Genomic DNA, 23531 nt, shown 5'->3' with positions numbered 1-23531 from the left:
CTACCCTTTAGCCCCCACCCAAGACATTTTTGGGCTTGACTTACAGGCTTCCTACCGCGTCGTCGTGCTGCCTCCATTCGCCGGTATCCCTCCTCACACTGCGCCAGAGAATCCCAGGCGGGCTCCGGCACTCTCCTTGGGTCGATCGCCCACCTGTCGATCTCCTCCCAGGTTGTATAGCCCAGATCCTTCTCCTGCTTCCGTGCTAGCTCCTCAAAACGCCGCCTCTCTGCTTTCGCTGCCTCCAACTCAGCTTTGGGGCGGCGTTATTCTCCTGGTTGTGCCCAGGGTTCTCCGCTGTCCAGAATTTCCTCCCAATTCCTATAATCCTGCGTTTGCTGCTGCTGCCTTGAATCACGCTGCTTGGTCCTGGTATGTTGGGTAATTCTGTCACGATCGTCGTTCGGTGAAAGAGAGGACCAAGGCGCAGCGTGATATAGATACATCTTCTTTTATTTGAGAAGATAAAAATGAACACGAACACTAATACACACTAAACAAAAACAACAAACGACCGTGAATGCTACAAACGAAAGTGCATACACAAGCTTCTAACATCAAACATAGACAATTACCCACAAATCCCCAACACAAAACAAGCCACCTATATATGATTCTCAATCAGGGACAACGATAGACAGCTGCCTCTGATTGAGAACCATATTAAGCTGAAAATAGAAACAGACAAACTAGACACACAACATAGAATTCCCACCCAGCTCACGTCCTGACCAACACTAAACAAGCAAAACACACAAGAACTATGGTCAGGACGTGACAATCCTCTGCAGCAGAGTTAACTCTGGATCTTCCTTTCCTCCTCATGCGAGCCAGTTTCATCATAGCGCTTAATGGTTTTTGCGACTGCACTTGAAGAAACTTTCAAAGTTCTTGAAATTTCCGCATTGACTGACCTTCATGTCTTAAAATAATGATCGATTGTCATTTTTCTTTGCTTATTTGAGCTGTTCTTGCCATAATATGCACTTGGTCTTTTACCAAATAGGGCTATCTTCTGTATACCACCCCTACCTTGTCACAACACAACTGATTGGCTCAAATGCATTAAGAAGGAAAGAAATTCCACAAATTAAGTTTTAACAAGGCACACCTGTTAATTGAAATGCATTCCAGGTGACTACCTCATGAAGCTGGTTGAGAGAATGCCAAGCGTGTGCATAGCTGTCATCAAGGCAAAGTGTGGCTACTTTGAAGAATCTCAAATATAAAATATGATTCCATTTCTTATTTCAGTAGGTGTAGGTGTAGGTGTGTCCAAACCTTTGACTGGTACTGTATATATAAATATATTTTAATTACCCTATCAATTAACTCTATACTCATTAAAACCCATCACCTTATTCCACTACTTTAATAACCCCATCTGATCCTACCCCAGGCCAACAGCCTGAGAGGACAGGACACTACCACACGCTGTAACTTTTCTGAAGTCAAAACTCGTACCCCCAAGTACTTCTCTGTAGCTACCACTACAACATCTAATTTCCGGGATTTACGTTCCATTTCTGCGGTACAGTTGATAACCATTGCTATGAACTCTAAGAAGCCAACCTTACTGAAGCATATTTCACTCATTGGCCTATCCTTCTGTGCTGGCACAGATCTACTATTCACAGGATCCCTCACCCTTGACCCATCCTCCTCTACTTTCTTCACTGCCTCAGCATATGACACCTTCTGCACTACTCTGACTCTAGCCACCTCAACCTGCCTCTCTCGCACCGGACACTTCCGATCCCCAGCAACATGGGAACCCCTACAGTTGACACACAAACTTTATCCACCGAAACTACACAATCCTCTATCCCATGCCCTCCTGCACACTTCCCACGTCTTAGAATCTCCCTCCTACACACAGCTGCTACATGACCATAAGCATTGCAACTAAAGATTCTTACTGAAAATTCAAAAGGACTGACGGTGACTCCTCTGTTTCACCATACTCACCACTGGGTCTGCGTCGCACCAAACGGCAGGCGTCACAAACACCGGGAATCTTCAACTTCAATTGCTCCATCCACACTTAACACTACCCCAGAAACCACTCCTTTCAATGGTGCCCTGTTCCTAAGAGCAAAGCAGGAAACAGATCTTGACCCAAGTTGCGTGACATGGAGCGCCCGCTCCCTCTGGTCAGAAGAAACACAAACACATATCACAAGCCAGCTACAGGTTATCTTCACTGATTCAACTGCACCCAACTCCTTTCCCACCATGTCTTGTTTTGCACAAAATAATAAAATTAAGTCCGACAGGATCTTTCTAAACGTAGCTCTTTATTAGCTAGCTATAACTGGCATGTTCATGTGTCTCCGGCCATGATCAACTGAAAATGACTACAATCGTATCAGAGCGCAGTATGATATGACGGTAGAATGCAACCAATTACAATTCAGTATGTTGATACATGAATATTACATACCCCTTCTATAAAAAAGAAAAATGTTCGACATATGTTCTCTGTAGTTTGAACTCAAGGTAAGTAACCATTTAAACTGCATACTGCACCAATTGCATCAGCATAACAGACTCTGAAACAATGATTCAACATACTATTACTTTTAGAACAAAGATTTCTCAGCAACTCAGGTTTTCACTGTATCAATGACATCTCAACATTTCAAACAAATACAATACCAAAGCATTTCAAGTTAATTTGTCAACAACAAGTTTACAGTCTGGAACTCTTGTATGGCAGCGATCCGCCTATACCCTTTGACATTTCACAGGTATAGGACAGCTCTAGGCTTGACCTCTCTTCCTGACCTTGTGTGATATGATGCTGAGCAAGCTTCTATGTCAGTCAACTGTTCTTGTGGTGTTGCAGGTAAGTATGGTGTATGTTGTGCTGTGTGCGTGTTTAGTCCATCACGTTCTCTTTCAGGGAAACAGTTAATCTCGTCAGTGTGTTGTTCTTTTGTGTTCAGTAGGTGATGACGATTACGGTGGTACACCGCTCCTTCTGCGGTGCAGACGTGATATGAATGTTCAGTGTCAGCTGTCTGGATGACGACTGCTGGCTTCTAGTGGCCATGCTCCAGGATTCTAACTGACTCTCCGTTGTTCAGTGGTGGCAGTGGTCTAGCTGACCTGACTTAGTATCGCTTCTGGTGTTGTTGTCTCTGTGCACGGTTTGCATGCATTTCCTTGTAGCTGACGACCTCAGGTTGGAGCTGCTGGTTGGTGCTGGGAAGGATTGAGCGAAGTCTGCAGCTCATCAACAGCTGGGCTGGTGATTTGAAGTTGTCAACTGGAGTGTTGCGGTATTCAAGGAGACTGAGGTAGGGGTCTCTCATGTCTGCTTTTGCTTTGTCCATGAGTGATTTAGCAATCTGCACAGAGTTTTCAGCAAGGCCATTACTTTGAAGGTAATGTGGGCTTGTGGTGACGTGTTTGAACTCCCATGCTTTTTTGAAGGATTCAAACTCCTTTGATTTGTAACAGGGACCATTGTCAGATATTAAAGTGTCTACAATGCCACGCCTGGCAAAGGCTGCTTTCAGCTTGTGGTTCACAGCTGCAGGTGTGGTGCTGTGAAGCTTGTCGAGTTCGAAGTATCTGCTGTAGTATTCCACTGTTACGATGTAGTCCTCGTTGTTCCAGGTGAACACATCGGTTGCCACGTCCTGCCAGGGTCAGTCTGGGATACAGTGAGGTAACATTGGCTCTTTGGTGTTTGAGGGGAGTCATTCAAGACAGGTGGGGCATTTACCATCAATGTCCTCTATTTGTTTGCACATTCCGGGCCAAAACAAAATGTCCCGTGCTCTCTGTTTGCTCTTTCCCATGCCCACGTGTCCAGCATGGATCTTTGTCAAAATCTCTTCTCTGAGACTGGTAGGAATTATGATTTTCTCTCCTTTGAAAATTATTCTGTTGATCTGCGATAGTTCATCACGATGGTTCCAGAACTCTGAAATGCTCAGAGGGCATTTTTTCCTCTCCTCAGGCCATCCATCCTGTATGACTTTCCTCAGCTGTGTGAGTTGTGTGTCCTTTTCTGTTTCCGCTCAGATCTTCTTCAGTTTTGTGTCACTAACGTAAGTTGCTGTACACAGTGTGCACCTGCATGTCCATGTCTTCACTGAGGCTGCTGTCAGTATAGGTAAGAAACTTCCTGGAGAGCGTGTCTGCTACTAGGATGTCTTTGCCTGGCACGGTGAGTGATTGTGAAGTCGTATTTTTGTAGTTGAAGGATCATTCTCTGTGGCCTTGGCGGGGCTGGGCTAGCGTTTTCCTTATGACTGACTCAAGGGGCTTGTGGTTGGATTCCACAATGACTTGTCGTCCATAGACGTCCTGATGGAAACGCTTAGATCCTAACAGAATGGCGTACAGCTCCTTTTCGATTTGAGAGTAGTTCATTTCACTACTCTCAAAGAGATTTGGAAGCGTAGCCGATGTGCTTTCCTTCTTGCAGTAGCACTGCACCTAGTCCATACTTCACCACATCCACTTGGAGTCTGAGCTCTTTGTTGGGGTCATAGTAGGCAAGGATTGGTCTTGGTTCTCTTGTAATCAAGTCTTTCACTTTCTGGAAAGCAATGTCGTGTTGCTTGTCCCGGAGGAACTCACTGGACTGCTTTAGCAGCTGACGCAGGGGTGCATTAGCATTGGAGAGGCTGGGTGCAAACTTTGCTAAGAATTTGACCATGCCAAGCACTGTGTCCAGCTCTGCGCGGTTCTTTGGTGGCCCCATTTCCTTTTTGGATGAGATCTTCTGTGGGTCTGGCTTGATTCCATTCGCTGTGAGAAGATGTCCGAAGTAGCTGACCTCTGTAGCGCCGACTAAGTGTCCATGTGTTGTAAATGTCTCTCCCTTTTTCACCTATCCACAGGAGCAGGTAGCTTCACTTCTCCTCTTCTCCTCTTTCCTTCAGAGGACCAATGAACATTAGCTCCACATGCTGTTTGAACTTACGCCATGCAGTGGGTAAGTTTGTAGACCGCCAGTCCATTCGAGGTGAAGGAACTCCAGCAAAATCCATATTTTCATCCTTTTACTCTGACACCATGTCTTGTTTTGCACGCTTTGTACAAAATAATACAATGCAGTACGACAGGATCTTTCTAAACGTAGCTCTTTATTAGCTAGCTATAACTGGCACATTCATGTGTTGCCGGCTATGATCAACTGAAAATGACCTTAAGACCTGGGTGGTATTAACCAATCATAGCGCAGTATGATACAACCGTAGAAAACAAACAATTACAATACAGTATGTCGACATATATGAAAGTTACACCACCCACCCTGAATCCAAAAATGTCACTTCTACTGGACCTAACATTTCTTTATCATAACCATGTTTATCAATACAAGCTACTTGCAACACCTTCTGCCCCCTCCATTTCACCTCCAGATCTAGAACTGGCGTCCAGCTCACTCTGTTTGAACTTGACACCAATCTTCCTTAACATACCTTCTCCCTTCTTTTTGCTAGCTTCAACAGATTCAAACCCATCCTCTGTCCCCCTTAGTCTTTTCAACCTCCTCTCTCTTTCCCTTCAATCCTCTTCCCTACTCCTGAAAATGTATAACTCTTCCAAGCCAAAATCTACTTTTAGCCTCCTCGAGAGACATGCAAAGCCCTGTACTCCCTCTACTTCAAACTCGAGCCTCCTTTCTACTCTCATTATCCAGCTACAATTTCTCTGTCACCGGAAATGTCTGTCAGTGACGCTTTTAGAAATATTCTAGCCTTCATCATTGCATTGGATAAAGTATCCAAAAATGTCTAGAAAATGTCTACAAGTGCATAATACGGTACACCATTTTCTAGTCTTCCAGGTCTTGCACACCAAATGCTGTTCTTTTTTGTCGCCTCCACTTCGCTCTTCGGTTTTTAAACCATACCTATCGAAATAAAAGTAAATTAGGCTACATTGACAAAACGTTTTGAAACTTAATGAAACAAAAATATTTATAAACAGACAAAAAAAACACACAAGGAGCCTACCTCTACTCGCTCTTCGCGTAAATGAGTGCGTTGTGCCAGTTTTTCCCTCGCGTTAACATCTGGATACTGGTTCTGAAGGAACAGCTCCTCCAGAGCCTCCAGCTGGTCCTCCGTGAATATGGTGCGGTGTCGCCGTGTTCGCCTCTGGACCTGACTGAAGGACTGCTCCTCTCTGTTAGTGTTTCCTCCTGGCCTGCATGGCTCTGGAAACATTCGTCTGGACCATGCATACTGCCAAGCTGAATTAAAATAACTTTACATGTAAGTGTTTGGCACACTGATTTCAGGTCAACGCATAAACGTCTATACACCTACCTGGCTAATGGTAAAAACAACTGATCTGCTAGACATAATCATCAAACAAACATGAGAGAGAAAAATTAAGAGTGATCATAGTTTCAAAATTGTCATAGGTTTAGGTCTTACTTTCAGGAGGATAGTCAGCCTGGAACACCTCTCCACAGTGGGAGCAGTACCAGCAGCATGAGCAGGTGTGCTGTGGAGGTTCTATGTGGCTCCCAGCAGGAATACTCTCTGATCTTACTCCATCCTCACCTGGTACAGTGTTGTGGGTCGCACCAGACTGCCTGCTCTCCTCATTGTTAATTGGAAATCTGTTCAGTATATTGTCAATGGTGAATGGAAACTTCTGTCTCTCCATCCTACTTGACCCCTCCATGACAAGATTTCTGCCCAAAGAATTCACTTAAAATTCAACCTAGTGTTTAAAGTGCCAGCCAAGGCAGTCAGTTAATGCTTTTGGGTGAAGCATATACCTTACAGTGTGGCTCATTCTCCACTGTGCTCAACCACAGACACACTCATTCTGATTTTATAACAAAAATTTAGGAAGAAAAAAAAGAGAGCAAAAAAACATAATCCCCCTATGGACTAGACAAATACAAAATGGTTTAATCTTAATTCCCAGCTAATCTGGGCAGTTTTGTGAGGGGGTTAGGGAAGATGGGACTTCAGCTAATCTGGCCCCATTGCTTTACTTTCTGAAAAAGAAATCAGATTTCTCTGTATTAAATTAGGGGTAGAGAGCTTCTAAGATCCTTATTGTTGTGGTTTTAGAGAAAAATAGATTGCTTGGTATTAGAAACCTGGTCTTAAAGATTAACCCTTTGGTGTAACCAAGGACCTATTGGGGATTAGCCCCTGAATTTGAACACTTGCAGTCCTCGTTGATTTGTGCTCAGAGTTTATTCCTAGACACGAGGCTACACATCTGGTTTTCAATCAATCTGAATCATACAGTTCCAATACAAACGTCTACATGTTTACAATCTTTATTTATCCACTAAATAGAGACAATGGAATTTGGTGATTTTTTTGCTGTCACAGTACCAATCCTCACCACACAACACACACGGCAGGCTGGGAGCAGCAAAGGGTCAGCTGTAGAGCAGCGTGTGTTCAGCATGTTTGAACATTACAGCCATTCACAAAGGGAGCATATTCAGAGGTGAAATATCATTCAGAATGTACAGGTATGGATAGCCAAGGCTTCTGACAATCTCTCTCTGTTAGTATTCACAGCATGAGAACTAGACCTTATCTATGAAGTGCAGTCATTCAGCCTGACTTTTCTGACAATGTGCACGGCTGAGGTAAAGCTATTACAGGTTGTATTTATTCTCCAACAAATCCTTTGATTTCATATAAGGCAACACAACACCTTTTTATCAAAGAATTAATGGATTTTCAAAATCTGTCCTAAGCTCCTCAGATAAGGGTTTTTTGAAAACAGATAACAATAAACATCACCTCATCCCTTTCACTGGGGTTTAATGGCCAGCAGATTGTTGATGTATAGTTTTTAGAGCTGTTGAGATAGCTATCTCTGGTCTTTGTGATTTTTCAATGAAAGACATTGTATCACATCCACATAGGTTTAATGGTGTTAAATTCATTACTGGGGATTAGTATGATAGAAGCGCCTTATATTGTTGTTGTCAAAGGCAATTGGTTTGTAAAAACTTTGAATCCTCTTGTGGAAAATATAAAATAAACATAAAACAACACATCCTTGCCCAACGGCAAAACCTAATGGTGTAAGATCTAGCCGGAAGATTGATTTGACCAATATTATTTACTAGACTGCAAGAGGATCAAATATGTTAAGCATAACTTCTGAACTAAATAGCTGAGAAATGACATATGGATGTAAATGAAATAATACTCTGTGTTTGCAGTTACCAGCAGCCAGTTATTAGGTGGATTATGGTTATTTATAAACTCTGAATGTGGTGCCAAATGATTGAAATTGTCACATATTTTCTAGTGAATGTGGAATGGTTTGCATACGGTTCAGTAAGCCTAGCCTGTAATAAAACAGTGTGAGGCAGATTACGAAATTGCTGCAATGCCACCTAACTTTCTAAACTGACAAACTTTCATGTTGTCCGTTGTGTATCTCGTTAGGATGCCTTCTTTTCAGTGGGGCCCAATACAATGGAGAGCTGCAGGTGACAAGTCAGTGGCCAGAGGTGCCTGAACTGGCTCAAAGCAACCAGAGGTCTTAATTCAACAGTTCACCTTGGCATTGAAGAGGGTAAAACTTTTTCAGTGTTTTTAGATGTTTCTTTTTCAAAACATTTGAATATCAGTTTTTTTATTATTATAGATCAGTAGTCCAACAGGTTTTTATTTAGTACGATGCCCACAAATACAAGCTGAGATACAAATACATGATATCAAGCCATTTGCAGTTTCAACTGTAAACAATACAATCTTTGAATAGATGGAATGTAAAGGGAAGGTGTGATCTGCAGAGATGATGCCTGCTTCTCTCTACACTGCTTAATGTCAACATTTTGTGTCCCTTGCTTTTTGGGGCTACTTTGCTTTTTTCTTAGGAGGACCTTGGGATCACATTACCGCAACCCAGAAGACTCAGAGAGCCTATGGTGCTTTGTTATTGCCAACAGGAAACTATACAAAGACAAACTTCTGCCAGCGACCTCTGCCAATGTATTTTTGATTATCTACACTCAGATTCTGGGGCCTGGTGTGAAGAGCGCTCTCTAATGATAACTTGAGTGTTTTCAACCCTATTATTTGAGGTCAATCAGTTCAGTCAACAACTTGGTCTCATGTGTTTTGGTGGGAAAGCTTTTCACGTACCACCACAATTTTGAATCTCACAAAACAAAGTGACGGCCTTGACTTATTCACAACACACGTGCATGTTTTTAGAAATAAAGCTAATAATTCCCCTCAGTGGGACAGTATTACCAGTGGCATACCAACGTTTCACAGTGCAGTTTTATAGCCATTATCATGCTATTCTACACATTTTACAATGAGGCTGAGATATATATATATTTTTTTAAAGGTAATTTCATGCTATTCTGCATACATTGCCATAAGGCAGAGAAAAAGTTGTAGTTTTATAGCTTATCTCATGCTATTCTACACATTTTGCAATGAGAATGAGATCAAATGTTGCAGTTTTACAGCTTTTGCCATGGCGTGTTCATATGCTATCTGGGGATGGGCCCCCCAGATCCCGTGCCCCTCCCCCCACACACACACTTGGGGGGGGGGTGTGATACCTCAGTGAGTATTTTATATTGTTACACAATGTGTTCAATTGAAAGGCATTTTCAACATGAAAAGTTAATTTAATAACTCACTGCCTTTAATACAGACAAGACGTATCAATTATTTTTCTTGTGGATGTTATCTGATAGACCAGCAGCTGTCCCACACTTCCCTGTGTCATGTGATGCTCAACCTAAGCAGTGGCAAAGTGTACATGTTAACCCAGATGTGGGGATCAGTCAGCGGGTCCACACTGGGCCCAAGAAGAAGAAGGACTTGGGAGTGCTGGGTAAATACTTGCAATATTTCCACAATGAGCTGAATGTACAAATATACACTTTCTGCATCAAATATTAGAATATATCATAGTCTTGTTAGGGTGCTTGAGGATCGGAGTTGGCAGTGCGTTCCATTATCATCAGCTGCTAAATAGGTTCACATGGCTGATATCCTGAGAATGAGTGACAATCAAATTAAACTAATTGGAGTGCTTACAACTGGACAATTTTTTTTGTTGAGAATACAACACAGAAATACAGACAAATTACTGTCAATGCCAGAGGTGGCCAGCCTCGCTTCACTGATCCCTGATTTACTTGGTAAGAGGACTTTTATTCCAGCCCAGCAATTACACATTTGATTATCAACTAATTAGGTTTTATGAATATAATCAGGTGTGTCAGTACTGGGCTGGAATAGAAGCCTGCACATGCAGCAGGGTTGGCCTGCTCCAGATGTAATTGGTTTATACATTGTGTGTGACTTTTAATTGTATTTTTGTTTACAACATTTGCAAACATATAACCCATGGTATACAAGGATATACCCTTATTATCTTGGGACATTCACAGGAACCTCTTCATTTCACAGCTCTCTGTATCTGAGGACAGAAAACATCACAAAGAAACAGGCTTCATTATGCTCAAATTAGACAGTATTGAATATTATGTTGCAATATCTCTCTGTTCTCATAGTTTTTCTAACTAGGGACTGGAACTGCAGAATATTTTCATATTGTTCTCCCACAAAGGTATCTGCCCTGTCCAGAGTAGTCTACTCTCTCCCTTATCTGTCAGCCAGAGTTGCTAATCATTTCACCCTTTTCCATGTCTGGTAGTTAGCTAACAACAAATGCATTTCGAGTTTGTGTTTTTAATTTACAATGATAAATACATCAAGATAGCTAACAAGCTAATATGAAGTTAGCTGGTTATATTTAATTCAATTAGCTAGCTATACAGTATGTAAAGTTAGCTAGCTAGCTAGCTAACATTACAATATCAACTCATTTAAAAAAACAAATATATATATATATATATATATATATATATATATATATATATATATATGTCTAAGTGAAAATATCTTTCACTGTGATATTTGTAAGTGTATCTCCAAATTCCAGGTTATGTCTTAGCAACCATCCTTATGGCCATCATTGTACTGCTGGGATTAGACATAACAGCCGGCTACTTCTACAAGAAGTAATTTGGGGGATTCATTCCTTGTACATCCCACATGCATAGCAATGGAGAGAAACAAGGAAGGACATTTATAGAAACAAGCAAGGAATCAGAGATACAAATGACTGCGACTTTCAACCGGCATAGAGGGTGTCTCACTGCACATTATTAGGGTATTAGATGTCGCTGCATGAATCTGGAGATCTATATTTAGGCATCCAATCTAATTAACCGTCTGCTTGTCTATTTATGATTTTAGTTCATCACAGCATTTTATATAACAGGGGTTACTCATTTCTTATACAAGGATTCAATTGTTATCATTCTAATTAGTTAGGAGTGTGATTGGCAGTGGACAACAGTTTGGAAACAAATGAAGCAAAGTGAGATGATCTATTATTTTTTATTTCACCTTTATTTAACCAGGTAGGTTAGTTGAGAACAAGTTCTCATTTACAACTGCGACCTGGCCAAGATAAAGCAAAGCAGTTCGACACATACAACAACACAGAGTTACACATGGAATAAACAAACATACAGTCAATAATACAATAGAAAAAGTCTATATACAGTATGTGCAAATGAGGTAGGATAAGGGAGGTAAGGCAATAAATAGGCCATGGTGGCGAAGTAATTACAATATAGCAATTAAACACTGGAATGGTAGATGTGCAGAATATATATATATATAATCAGTCATATATATATACATATGAATGTGCAAGTAGAGATACTGGGGAGCAAAGGAGCAAGATAAATAAATAAATACAGTATGGGGATGAGGTAGTTGGATGGGCTATTTACAGATGGGCTATGTACAGGTGCAGTGATATGTGAGCTGCTCTGACAGCTGGTGCTTAAAGCTATGCAGCAGTTATGTGAATGGATATTAAACAGGGACCTGTCTTGGGTCTTTATACCCACGGGCCAGAAGCTCAGGAGGCAGCAGGAACAAAAGGCAAGTGAGCGGGGGCTGCAGTGGATCAACTTGCCTCTCTCTGCCTTCTGCAACCTGACATATGAAATGGTGGATGAGAATACGGTGGCAGTCTGTGTCCAACAGACACCTGCTGAAGAGGACAGAGTGCGGGAGGAAGGGCAGGGCAGGGGAACGGGAAGGTGGAAAGAGTGGGTGGGGAAAGGGAGGTGGAGGGTGGGGACCCACTAATGAACCAGGCAGGTACCCCTGAGGTGTGAGAGGAGCTGGGTGGATAAATGTGTTGTGGAATGATGCCATTTCTCTCTATTTTTCAAATGCTGTTTTTGAACACAGCATGTAAAAACTGAAATGCCATGTATGAACGGTCAATTAATGGGAATGGTACAGAGGTTTTGGACTGCTTGGACTGACTACACACAATGAAGACTTTTGGAGTTGTATGAGCAACGGAAGATGTATCTACACAAGCGTGTAATTATGGGTCTCCAGTGGTAAAGGCTAGTACTGTATGTTGAAATAAATGCTAGTAGAGGCCTACAGTATTTATACTAAACAAAAATATCAACACAACATGCAACAATTTCAATTTTTTTACTGAGTTACAGCTCATATAAGGAAATCAGTCAATTAAAATAAACGAATTAGGCCCTAATCTGTGGATTTCACATGACTGGGCAGGGGTACAGCCATGGGAGGGCATAGTCCCAGCCAGGCCCAGCCAATCAGAATACATTTTTCGGCACAAAAGGGCTTTATTACAGACAGAAATACTCGTCAGTTTCATCAGCTGTCTGGTTGGTCTCAGACGATCCCGCAGGTGAAGAAGCTGGATGTGGAGGTCCTGGCGTGTTTACATGTGGTCTGCGGTTGTTAGGCCGGTTGGACGTACAGCTAAATTCTCTAAAACGACGTTGGAGGCGGTTTATAGTAGAGAAATGAACATTACAATATCTGGCAACAGCTCTGGTGCTTTCCTGTAGCTCCACTAATGTCTGGGCTGATATGCCAGTTGTCATATGACACAATCAGATATTTAAAAAAATTTGAAATAATAGGCTACTGCTGCATGAAATGAGACAAAGCATTAGCACCGATTTTCCCTTAGCCTGTTTGCACTTCATCTAATATAATAATTTGCTTAGCTATAGCCTAGGACTAATGTCTGGTCAATTATTTATATTTGAGAGTTAGGTTGACACTGATGAGCCCACCATCAGGACAGGTGTCCCATAGATGGTATACCAAGCTGCCAAATCCTTTGGTTGTGTCCTCTCTAAGTATTCAGAACACGGGATTGTACTGCCCTCTTGTGATGAGTAGGCATATGACAGATAAAGGGAGACAGGTATCGCAGGGACACGCATGCGGCAGCGGATCGGCTGGCGATATTCTGTACAGTACATACCGCTTTGACGTAACCACGCGCCACACAAGCGGAAAGGCGGGAGACCGTCGCTTCCGCGTATGTCAAGAAGTCAAGATGGAAGAAAAGTTGATATTGTCTGTTTTTAATTTTCCTGAGCTGTATAATACAACTTTGCCAGATTACCGCAATGGTGACACAAGATCACTTGCTTGGGGGAAAATAAGCTCATTGACAGCTCTTCCAGGTGAGCTTTGGTAGCCTATTTCTACAAATTATCAAGTCACATTAATGCAAATGTTTTAGCTAGCTAACAGTTGTAAGCAAGCTGACTTGTTTTTCAAGTTTGTTTATATTATATGTTTTAAATCACGTGAGTAGGATATGAGTACGGTGAGTTTTAACAGCACCTCACTGCAAGAACCACATTGTAGTCAATGGGGAGGCAGCGGCCGACGAACTCGTGAGATCAGCGCAGACGGCAGACACTGCCGCACAGGGAGGGATTTTTTTTCCCGTTCCCCACCGCGCGATGAGACACAAGTAGCGTCACTTGAGGCATCGCATTTTCCGCGCATGAATGACATTAGCTACCAATTAATCATTGATAGAAAAAATGTCAAGTAGCCTGTCGACATTTTGACATGAAATGGAGAGCACTGCAACTTAGTACCAACTCCAATGGTAGATCCTTCTATTTACAGTTTATAAGTAGGAACCCGATGAGGCTCCATCGATGGGATAGACAATCACCTCTAACGTTATTTGAAGAAAAAAAATATATCAATAAATAGTTATATTCATACTACTTTAGAAAGCTTCATGTTCGATATCCAATGCATAGAACAATATATTATTTTGAGTATGATTCATCTATATTGATTTATCCCTTTAGCTGAAGAGTGCAAAAGGAAATGGAAGAATCTGAGAGACCGATACTTCAAGGAAGTACGACAGGAAAAGAGGAGTAAGGAGGAGACAGGGGAGCTCGCTCCAAGCCGATGGAAATACAGACAACGTCTGATCTTTCTTCAACCATTCATTAAACCAAGAAACAGCAATGTGGCCCCTGCCAACCTGGAAAGCCCTGATACAATCAATAAAAGCACACAGAGGGAAATAATACCTGTCAAAACACTCAACACAGCCCTGGTGAACGACATGAAAACCCCTAGCACCCAGGTTGGCACCATGTCACAGCTAGCTTTTGTGACACAGCTGTCCCCAGGGCAACAAGGCGACCAACTGTCTTTTCTGGGCAAGCGTCCACCAGGCGCCCAGACGTCCCCAGCGCCCCAGACATCCGCAGTGCTCCAGTCATCAATTTACGCAACCAAGGAGAGGCCTCAGACAAGACAATCTGCTTCACCATGTTCCTCAAGCACTCCCTCTAAGCGCTCCGCTAAGAACAGGATGCTGCTGGCCAAAGAGAAAGATCACAGATCGGATTCCACGATCCCTATCCGGCAGTGTGACGAGGATGAGATGTTACTCCTCAGCTTCGTTCCTGCTTTGAAGAGGCTAACTCCACAAAAAAGATGTGAGACCAAAATTAAGATCCAACAGATTATGTATGAGGCCGAGTTTAGTATGGATCAGCAAGTGACTGTCAATGAACCACCGGTGACGGTGTCCAAAGAACTGCCAGATCAAGAGATGTCATAACTCATTCATATTGTAGGGTCGACGGGTTGCTCTCAGGAGGTTTATATGTTTTTTTATTTTGACCGAAATGATTTTTCCCTAAAATATATTTGTTTAAATCTCTCTCCTAATGCACATGAATAGGCAAGTTATTAATGTTCTGTTTTTGCAATATCACATTTTTGTTGGTATCAGAGGTGCAAAAAATATTTTTTATTTTTATAGATGATCTTCTAATTTTGCTGTTGTGAATGCAAGTTGTTAACCCAATTGAAAATAAAATGGGCTGTTATTCTGTTTCTAATTTTGAATGTTTATTTGTCTGGAATTGAGTGGTCAAAGCCTGATGAGAAACACACTGACAACTCATATAAAAGGTGGAATTAATGTTTAGGTAAAGATCTCAGTAGGATATAGGGCAAACAGTCTTTATTACAGATGCTAATGCTATTCTAACCATCCATTGTTATTAAAATAATCCACTCTATATATTTTACAATATATATTTTAGAATAAATGAGTGAGTAAAAGTTGTAAACAAGACAAAAAATGAAATAGAAATTAGAGGGATTACTCAAATAACTGCATCAGTTACTCATGCATATTATTACCATGACCGTCATCTTGTTAGTTGTGTCAGGTTAAAGAAAACTATATCCATTTTATACCGTTTGCATATTTTTCCCCAAGCTCTTTACTATGTATGCTATAGAAGCGTTTGCATTAGAATTCTACATTTTCCATCAGACTAAATAATAGTCTTACAAGTGGCAGACAATGACAGTATCATTCAATAAAAAAATAACTCCTTTAAATTGTCTCAACTTTCATCCTTCAAATATTGGAACCTTAATTTATTCACTTATTTTCTGAAACATAAGAAATAGTCTTACCAAAATCACTCCTAGGGCAACTGAGGACATACTGGTATAGTATGTCATTAAATAACTTAAACCCATACCAATACGGCTCTTCACGACTATTCCCCTGCTAACACCACACATAAAAATGCACCACTGTATTGTTTATATGGCTTCATACTGGTAGTGGTACCCAAAAGGCAATTGTTGTGTCAATAATTTAAAAGTATCACCAATGATACGCCTCTTCCTGAATTTATATATCATATTTAGTTTAGAAACAGGACATATCACTTGTAATCTATATCCATACAAGCACAGAGGAAACATCTGGTAGCTTACATTTACCATCTTTCTTTTAGTATCTGGTTCTATATTGCCAACCTGGTACACTTAAAATGTCTAATAAAAACATAATAACCTTGATGGAAATGAGAGGGAGGGGCATTGTTCGAACAAAAAAACTATTTCAGACTTCTGTAGGATTCATAGTACAGGTGTAATCAAACAGTAGTGATATTGATTACTGAAATTACATCAATAGCTTGTCAAGCCTAGAGGACAATACTTAAATGCGGAAAAGGACAAATCAAACAAGTATCTGGAAACTGTCCAACTTGAGCCTTGGTCTTGGCTGCTCAGACATTTATGCGATTAGCAGCCAAAACATGATCACCAGAGCAACAAATAGAAAGAGTCGAGACAGGAACTGTTCATCCATGTGCTGAGGGGTTCCGGGGGCAGCTGTGGGGGGGGGGGGGGACACACGTTAAAGTAATCTCTCTCAACAGGTGAACAACTGCTTTTCAAGGTAGAGGGGGCCATTCACAATAATCACATTTTGATCAAACATTGTTACAATACACAATGCGCAACCTGCAGAACTAAAGTACCTGGGGGTGGTCTTCCATCATTGATGTTAAAAGCTGTAGCAAAAATGCCAAATGGAAAGGCACCAATGCCAAAAGACATCTGGAATCCTCCATCTCCAAAACCAAAACCCTGAAATCCCTGTAATGGGAAGAAAGAGAACTTTACAGTAACATTGCATTGACAGGGTTATAACATGACTATTCAATATGTACAAAAAAAACTTGATTTAACAGGTGTTTTGAGGGAGAGGTGACGCAATCGTTAGTGCCATGTTGTCATTCTCAAGGGGTCAAATAAAGAGCCTCTCTCTCTTACTCCTCAGATAGAGCTTAATAGGTCCCAGTGGAAAAGGTAATTCTGCTAATGAATTAGGCTATGGGCAGGTTGGCACTACAGCAACTACACAATACCATGTAATAGTTTCATCATGAATGGGTAGTGCAATACAGCAGTCAACATTGCAAACAGGTGGTACACAGTCGAACAATCTGGATTGAACTTTGCTCACATTCTTGCAAAAATAATTACAGTCTGAAAACTTACACCACGATTTTCAGGCTCTGGCCTCTGTCCTTGTGGTCGAGGAGGCGTTCGCTCCCTATAACAATGAGAGATTAGTTGTTTACAGCAGTAGTTTGGGATGTGGAATTCAGAGTTGTTAACTGAGGAATGTATGAAAACTGTGCGCCTTGCTTTCATGTATTGAGTGCATCAACCCACCTTGGGTCCTGTTGGCCCGTGCTTCCCCTGCCATATAGTGGGATGACTTTCTCTCGACTGATGCCTGCTTTGCACACTGGACACACTTGTCTGTTAGGTCTGGTCTCCAACCACTGCATAGACATGGGGAGGGGGCAATTCAGACATCCCTGGTTAAGATCACATGATACATTCAGAGAAGCAGTAAAATATCCCTTGGGATAGGGTCAAGTGACAGCTGATCATGACAGTGGTTGTGTAAAAGAAATTAGGTATCAACTGACTTACCTGATGTAAGCAGGGCCAACTAGATGTGCAAGGGGACAGGGAAGGTAAGGGATGGGAGTTAGAATAATTAGATGACAGTCAAGTCATAGCATCTCATCATTCATCCTGACATCTGAGGATTGCACTACGAAAACTAAAAATGGCATCAATAACATTTCCCCATATGCAACTAACATGACATGTGAAATAAGACCACAGAGATACATTAAATTACTCTATTTAATTGTGAACGAGATCCTTTACCGAGTACAGGCGACCAGATAATAAGGATGAATGTCCCTCAATCTCAAATACAGAACAGTGTCAAGACAAGAGGGTGCTTACCAAAAGAGATGCCCACACAGACTGATCACTGCATCCTTGGAGGTGTCCAGGCAGATGTTGCATTCGAATGTGCTGTCCTGGTTACCACCCTCCCCCGCTGTCGAGCTGCTGGAGCCGGGGCTGGGGTTCTCAGTGGCAGTCGCTGGTGGAGGGGCAGCGCTAGCCATTTTCTCAGGATGTAGAGTGAGGTGACGTAAGTAGCCGACCCCCTTGCCTGAAAATTAGCATGTGGAAATGAATCCAAACATATAACAATCGATATTTCCGTTGTTGAATTAGGTTACAATAGCTAAATGTTCAGAGAACTGTCGCTCAACATTTCTCCAGCGACGTTAGTAACGTTACCTAGACTGACGCAGCAGATAGATCCAGTGGCTAGCTAGTTTAGCAAAACATGTATGCTAAAGCTAGCTAGAAGAATGTAGCTATTGGTTTAGCTAACGTTACATAGCTAGCTATATCAACATCAAAATACAATTGACTACCTCCTTGCTTTCATCAAACAAATCCTCTGTGTCGTGGGTAGAGTTATCTACCTAGCTATGTAGAACGCCACCTATTTACTCAAGTTGCCAAGTTAAATTCCACTTTTAGTTTCAGATGATTGCGTCACTGTGTTATCCGGAAGTTGTGTGGTGATGATTAGGGATACAGATTGGTTGCCCTAGCCCCAGGTCGTCACCACAGCCATCCTTTCTACAATTTTTCTTAAAATCTGATTTTAAACCTTACCCTAACCACACTGCTAAGGTTAAAATAAAAAAAGGCATAAATGTGTACGTTATAGCCTAGTGCTGGTGTCGTCAATAGTTACCACAGCCATCTGGGACGACTGATTTAAGTGCATTCAAAACAACTGTGAACTTTAAAAATAAATAAAAAACGAGCTCCGAAAGAGATTTTTTTTTTAACGGTCATCGAATTCGGAATTCCAAGTCGGAAACTCGGACATCGTTTTCCCCCCGGAGTTCCTAGTTGGTTTGAAAGCATCATTATAGTCCGCAACAGTGGACTAGTCACAATATCCATTCAACCTAGCGGTCAAACATGGAAATGGTTCCAGTCGTTTTACCACCATTAATTTTCACATACTGAATTTTACAAACACTCCAAATTAAGTATCTGTTTGTTCGTTTTGATTAAGCTCCTGCACGTCATCTCTAGCCGGCACTGTCAGCTACCGTTCACCAGCATGGGGAAAAAAGAAAGAAAAAAAATCACCAGTGTGATCAGCGACCTGTGCCCAATCCATGATGAATCCATATGCTGTTTTGAAATTAAAGTGTTGAACTTCTTACATCCCCTTTCTCTGTTTTAGCTAGCCACTGACTACACTTTAGCTAGCTAGTAGAGCAATAGATCAAAACATAATTTAATACTTAGCCTAGATAATTGTTTGTACAGTGTGTCGACTTGTTTATTTCAGACCTTATGGCATTTAAGGATGAGCATAAGTGTATTAAAAGGGGAAAAGACCGCTATAGTCTGAACATGTGGAGAAGTGCAGCTATAGTGAGGGGCAATTTACCAGTTTGGTCGGGGCCAGCATGAGGGATAAAGTTTATCCTGTGTCGGTGAGTGTAGCTATTAAGTTAAGTTTGAGCATCGTATAAATACAATGTGTTCTATAAAGCTGTCATTCTACAAGAGCCACTTAATGATATAATCATTAACCAGATTATCCTGAATATCAGACTTAGATGATTTATAACTCAGTTCTAGAATGTTGTCATTGATGAGAATGAATCTAAAAATCTATTGATATTCAGAATTGACTGTTAAGACATCAAGCCTGTATTGTAGTTTCATGACCAGAGACAAATCTTCAAAGGCACAGTATTTATTTTTTCGTTGTGGTACATGCATTCAGCCTTGATTTATAGGATCCTTCCCACTATATGATTGATATGTCAAGTGATAAAATCCCAAGAAATCAATGAAAAGTTAATGGGAAAACTGCACTTGTCCTCATGTGAAAAATACAGTTGATTAAATATTCTACAGCTGTAATGTCTTCAATCAAATCAAACTTTATTTATATAGTGTAGCACTCAAAAAGATGACAATCTTTCCAAAATCATTTCCAACGTGTGTTGCAGGGTGACACGTGGAGCTCATAAATGTAGCCATGCAGCCTATTTTGGTGGTCCACAATATTGGCAGTACGGCTGTGGAATGTGAGTGGAGGAAGCCAGCTGTGCCCAACCAGGTGCAGTCAGTGGAGGACCTGTACCCGGTCGAAGACTACAACCCTCTGACCCGAGAGCCCACAGAAGAGGATCTTCAGTGGCTAAGGAACCGTCTCCGGGGAGGTTCAGTGGAATGACATGGCTCCTTGAACCTGAGCCAGAACAACCACTACCCTCCCTGTCATCACCGGACATTGTTAAAAAACAAGGGCACCTGGGGCATGCAGGCATCCTGGCTGGCATGGTGCTATCAGTCGAGCAGCAGGAGGCTACACGGCAGGCAACAGTAGGACAGTGCATCAACCCCAACTGGCACACCATGAAGAGAGCGAAGTTGACAGCCAGCAATTTTGGAGCCGTGGTTAGGGCCAAGTTCATTACTCCGTCGCTGCTAAAAAGGATCCTCAGATCACAGTCGTTGGATGGGGGTGTTGTCTGTAAAGTGGGGCACAGATAATGAAGAGGAGGGCATCAAGGCATTCAAAATAGCTACATTGATGGATGTGCTGGAGTCAGGGCTTTGGGTCACATCATCTGGGATCCTGGGTGCCTCACTGGATGTTCTGGTGGGCACCATAGCAGTGGTGGAGGTCAAGTGTCCCTATGGTGCAAGGGAACTTATTTTTTTTAATGTATTATCCCAGAATAGGATATATTACATACTCGTTTCGCTCAAAGCAGCCAACTAAAGTAATGTAGTTAACTTTATCATGGTCACAGTGGGATTTTATATCTGTAATGTAAAAATGATTTCTTACCCCCTGTGCCTTACTTGCTGAAGGCCCCAGTCATCCCTACCTGTACCTGACATTGTTGACAAAGAAGTGAACAATTAATAAAGGTCATATACAAACAATAGGCTCCTAGAATAGGTTATATTACATTCACGTTTTGGTCAAAGCAGCCAACTGAAGTAGTTAACATAAGTTTGGTAGGATGTGTGTATAGACCTCCTAGCTCTAAGGTGTCCTATCTGGATACTTATGCACTGGGTTTGACCAGGCCACAGAGATGTATTTATCTTGGGTGATTTTAATATAAATTGGAAGGATCCTAATAATTCGAATAGAACTAAATTGATGAGATATGCCGAGAACTGTGGTTTGAAACAAATGGTTAATGATACTACTAGATCATCAACTAAGTTGGGTCATCATTCAGACACATGCATTGATCTGATCTTCTGTAATATACCATTGCAATGCTTAAAAGCCAGATCAATGCCAGTGGGCTGGACAGATCATAAGATTGTGACCATAACCATGAACACCAAGGTTCCAAAGAAACCCCCAAGGATTGTGGTCAAGATACATTTTAAAACATTTAATCATGAGCTATTTCAAAATGATTTGGCTGCTGTACCCTGGGAGCTGACTTATCTAGAGGATGATTTAAATCACGCAACAGAATGTTTTATTGATTTGCTCACTGAGGTAATGGACCATCATGCCCCAGTAAGAAAGAGTACTGTTGGGGCTCGTCCATCTCCATGGATTGATGATGAACTGGGTGAGGCATTTTCTCAAAGAAATATGACAAAAGTCTTAGCAGCCAAATCTGAACTAGAAATTGATGAATCGTAAGAAGAAAAAAAACGTTATTTTACAACAATGCTTTTATTGATTGTATGGGAAAATCAAAAGAAATCAGCCAAGACCTCAGAAAAAAATTGTAGACCGCCACAAGTCTGGTTCATCCTTAAAAGCAATTTCCAAATGCCTGAAGGTACCACGTTCATCTGTACAAACAATAGTACGCAAGTATAAACACAGTGGGACCACGCAGCCGTCATACTGCTCAGGAAGGAGACGCGTTCTGTCTCCTAGAGATGAATGTACTTTGGTGTGAAAAGTGAAAATCAATCCCAGAACAACAGCAAAGGACCTTGTGAAGATGCTGGATGAAACAGGTACAAAAGTATCTAAAACCACAGTAAAACAAGTCCTATATCGACATAATCTGAAAGGCCGCTCAGCAAGGAAGAAGCCACTACTCCAAAACTGGCATTAAAAAAGCCAGACTACCGTTTGCAACTGCACATGGGGACAAAGATAGTACTTTTTGGAGAAATGTCCTCTGGTCTGATGAAACAAAAATAGAATTGTTTGGCCATAATGACCATCGTTATGTTTGGAGGACAAAGGGGGACGCTTGCAAGTCGAAGAACACCATCCCAACCGTGAAGCATGGGGGTGGCAGCATCATGTTGTGGGGGTGCTTTGCTGCAGGAGGGACTGGTGCACTTCACAAAATAGATGGCATCAGGAGGAAGGAAAATTATGTGGATATATTGAAGCAACATCTCAAGACATCAGTCAGGAAGTTAAAGCTTGGTCGCAAATGGGTCTTCCAAATGGACAATGACCCCAAGCATACTTACAAAGTTGTCCTTATGCCATTTTGCCACAACAAAGTCAAGGTACTGGAGTGGCCATCACAAAGCTCTGACCTCAATCCCATAGAAAATGTGTGGGCAGATCTGAAAAGGCGTGTGTGAGCAAGAAGGTCTACAAACCTGACTCAGTTACACCAGCTCTGTCAGAAGGAATGGGCCAAAATTCACCCAACTTATTGTGGGAAGTTTGTGGAAGGCTACCCGAAACGTTTGACCCAAGTTAAACAATTTAAAGGCAATGCTACCAAATACTAATTGAGTGTATGTAAACTTCTGACCCACTGGGAATGTGATGAAAGAAATAAAAGCTGAAATAAATCATTCTCTCTCCTATTATTTTGACATTTTGTAATTTGAATTTGGTGCGCTCCAATTTCACCGGATGTTGTCGAAAAGTGTCTCGCTAGCGGTTCGCGATCCCTAAGAGTGGTGATCCTAACTGACCTAAGACTGGGAATTTTTACTCGGATTAAATGTCAGGAATTGTGAAAAACTGAGTGTAAATGTATTTGGCTAAGGTGTATGTAAACTTCCGACTTCAAATGTATATACTGTACTGGTACCCCCTTTATATAGCCTCACTGTTGTTATTTTACTGCTGCTCATTAATTATGTTACTTTTTTTCTTACTTTTTTAAGGTATTTTTCTTAAAACTGCATTGTTGGTTAAGGGCTTGTAAGTAAGCGTTTCACAGTAAGGTCTACACATGTTGTATTCGGTGATTTGATTTGACAACCACATATCACAGGCATAGTAAGTACACGTTTCCTCAATAAAGTAGTTATCAGTTAAGTCAGAGCCAGAAAGGGTGCAAGTGTTTATTATTGTATTCTTCTTTTTTTGGGGGGGGGTTTGAGATAGCCAACACTCTACTCAGCAAACTGGATGTAATCTATCACAGTGCCATCCGTTTTATCCAAAGCCCCATATACCACCCACCACTGCGACCTGTATGCTCTCGT

The 23531-nt window shown here is 41.5% G+C and overlaps 2 protein-coding genes and 1 long non-coding RNA gene across 5 annotated transcripts; 1 reads left to right on the top strand and 2 right to left on the bottom strand.

Moving 5' to 3' along the window:
- Window positions 1-1974: 1974 nt before the first annotated feature.
- On the bottom strand, window positions 1975-6770 carry LOC139544639 (homeobox protein goosecoid-2-like). The gene is made up of 3 exons (XM_071351951.1): window positions 6408-6770; window positions 5982-6220; window positions 1975-5878 (listed from the first exon to the last, which is right to left on the bottom strand). The coding sequence occupies exons 1-3, from the start codon at window positions 6658-6660 to the stop codon at window positions 5801-5803; spliced, it is 570 nt and encodes a 189-aa protein (XP_071208052.1). The 5' UTR covers window positions 6661-6770; the 3' UTR covers window positions 1975-5800.
- A 6528-nt stretch (window positions 6771-13298) lies between these two features.
- On the top strand, window positions 13299-15244 carry LOC139544501 (uncharacterized). The gene is made up of 2 exons (XR_011668883.1): window positions 13299-13543; window positions 14192-15244. It is a non-coding gene; the product is annotated as an uncharacterized lncRNA (long non-coding RNA).
- Window positions 15245-16039: 795 nt separating this feature from the next.
- rnf185 (ring finger protein 185) lies at window positions 16040-18652 on the bottom strand. Of its 3 annotated transcripts, none has more exons than XM_071351654.1 (7): window positions 18470-18652; window positions 17985-18198; window positions 17661-17679; window positions 17394-17506; window positions 17217-17271; window positions 16694-16811; window positions 16040-16544 (listed from the first exon to the last, which is right to left on the bottom strand). In XM_071351654.1, the coding sequence occupies exons 2-7, from the start codon at window positions 18149-18151 to the stop codon at window positions 16447-16449; spliced, it is 570 nt and encodes a 189-aa protein (XP_071207755.1). In that variant the 5' UTR covers window positions 18152-18198; window positions 18470-18652; the 3' UTR covers window positions 16040-16446. The 3 variants fall into 3 exon arrangements, with proteins under 3 accessions (XP_071207755.1, XP_071207758.1, XP_071207757.1); XM_071351657.1 differs by having other exon boundaries at window positions 18521-18652; XM_071351656.1 differs by having other exon boundaries at window positions 18330-18645.
- Between the last annotated feature and the right edge of the window lie 4879 nt (window positions 18653-23531).

Source organism: Salvelinus alpinus, chromosome 18 (assembly GCF_045679555.1).
Source record: "Salvelinus alpinus chromosome 18, SLU_Salpinus.1, whole genome shotgun sequence".
NCBI lineage: Eukaryota > Metazoa > Chordata > Actinopteri > Salmoniformes > Salmonidae > Salvelinus > Salvelinus alpinus.
Note: the sequence above shows the minus strand (reverse complement) of the source record. Positions and strands in the feature narration are given on the sequence as shown.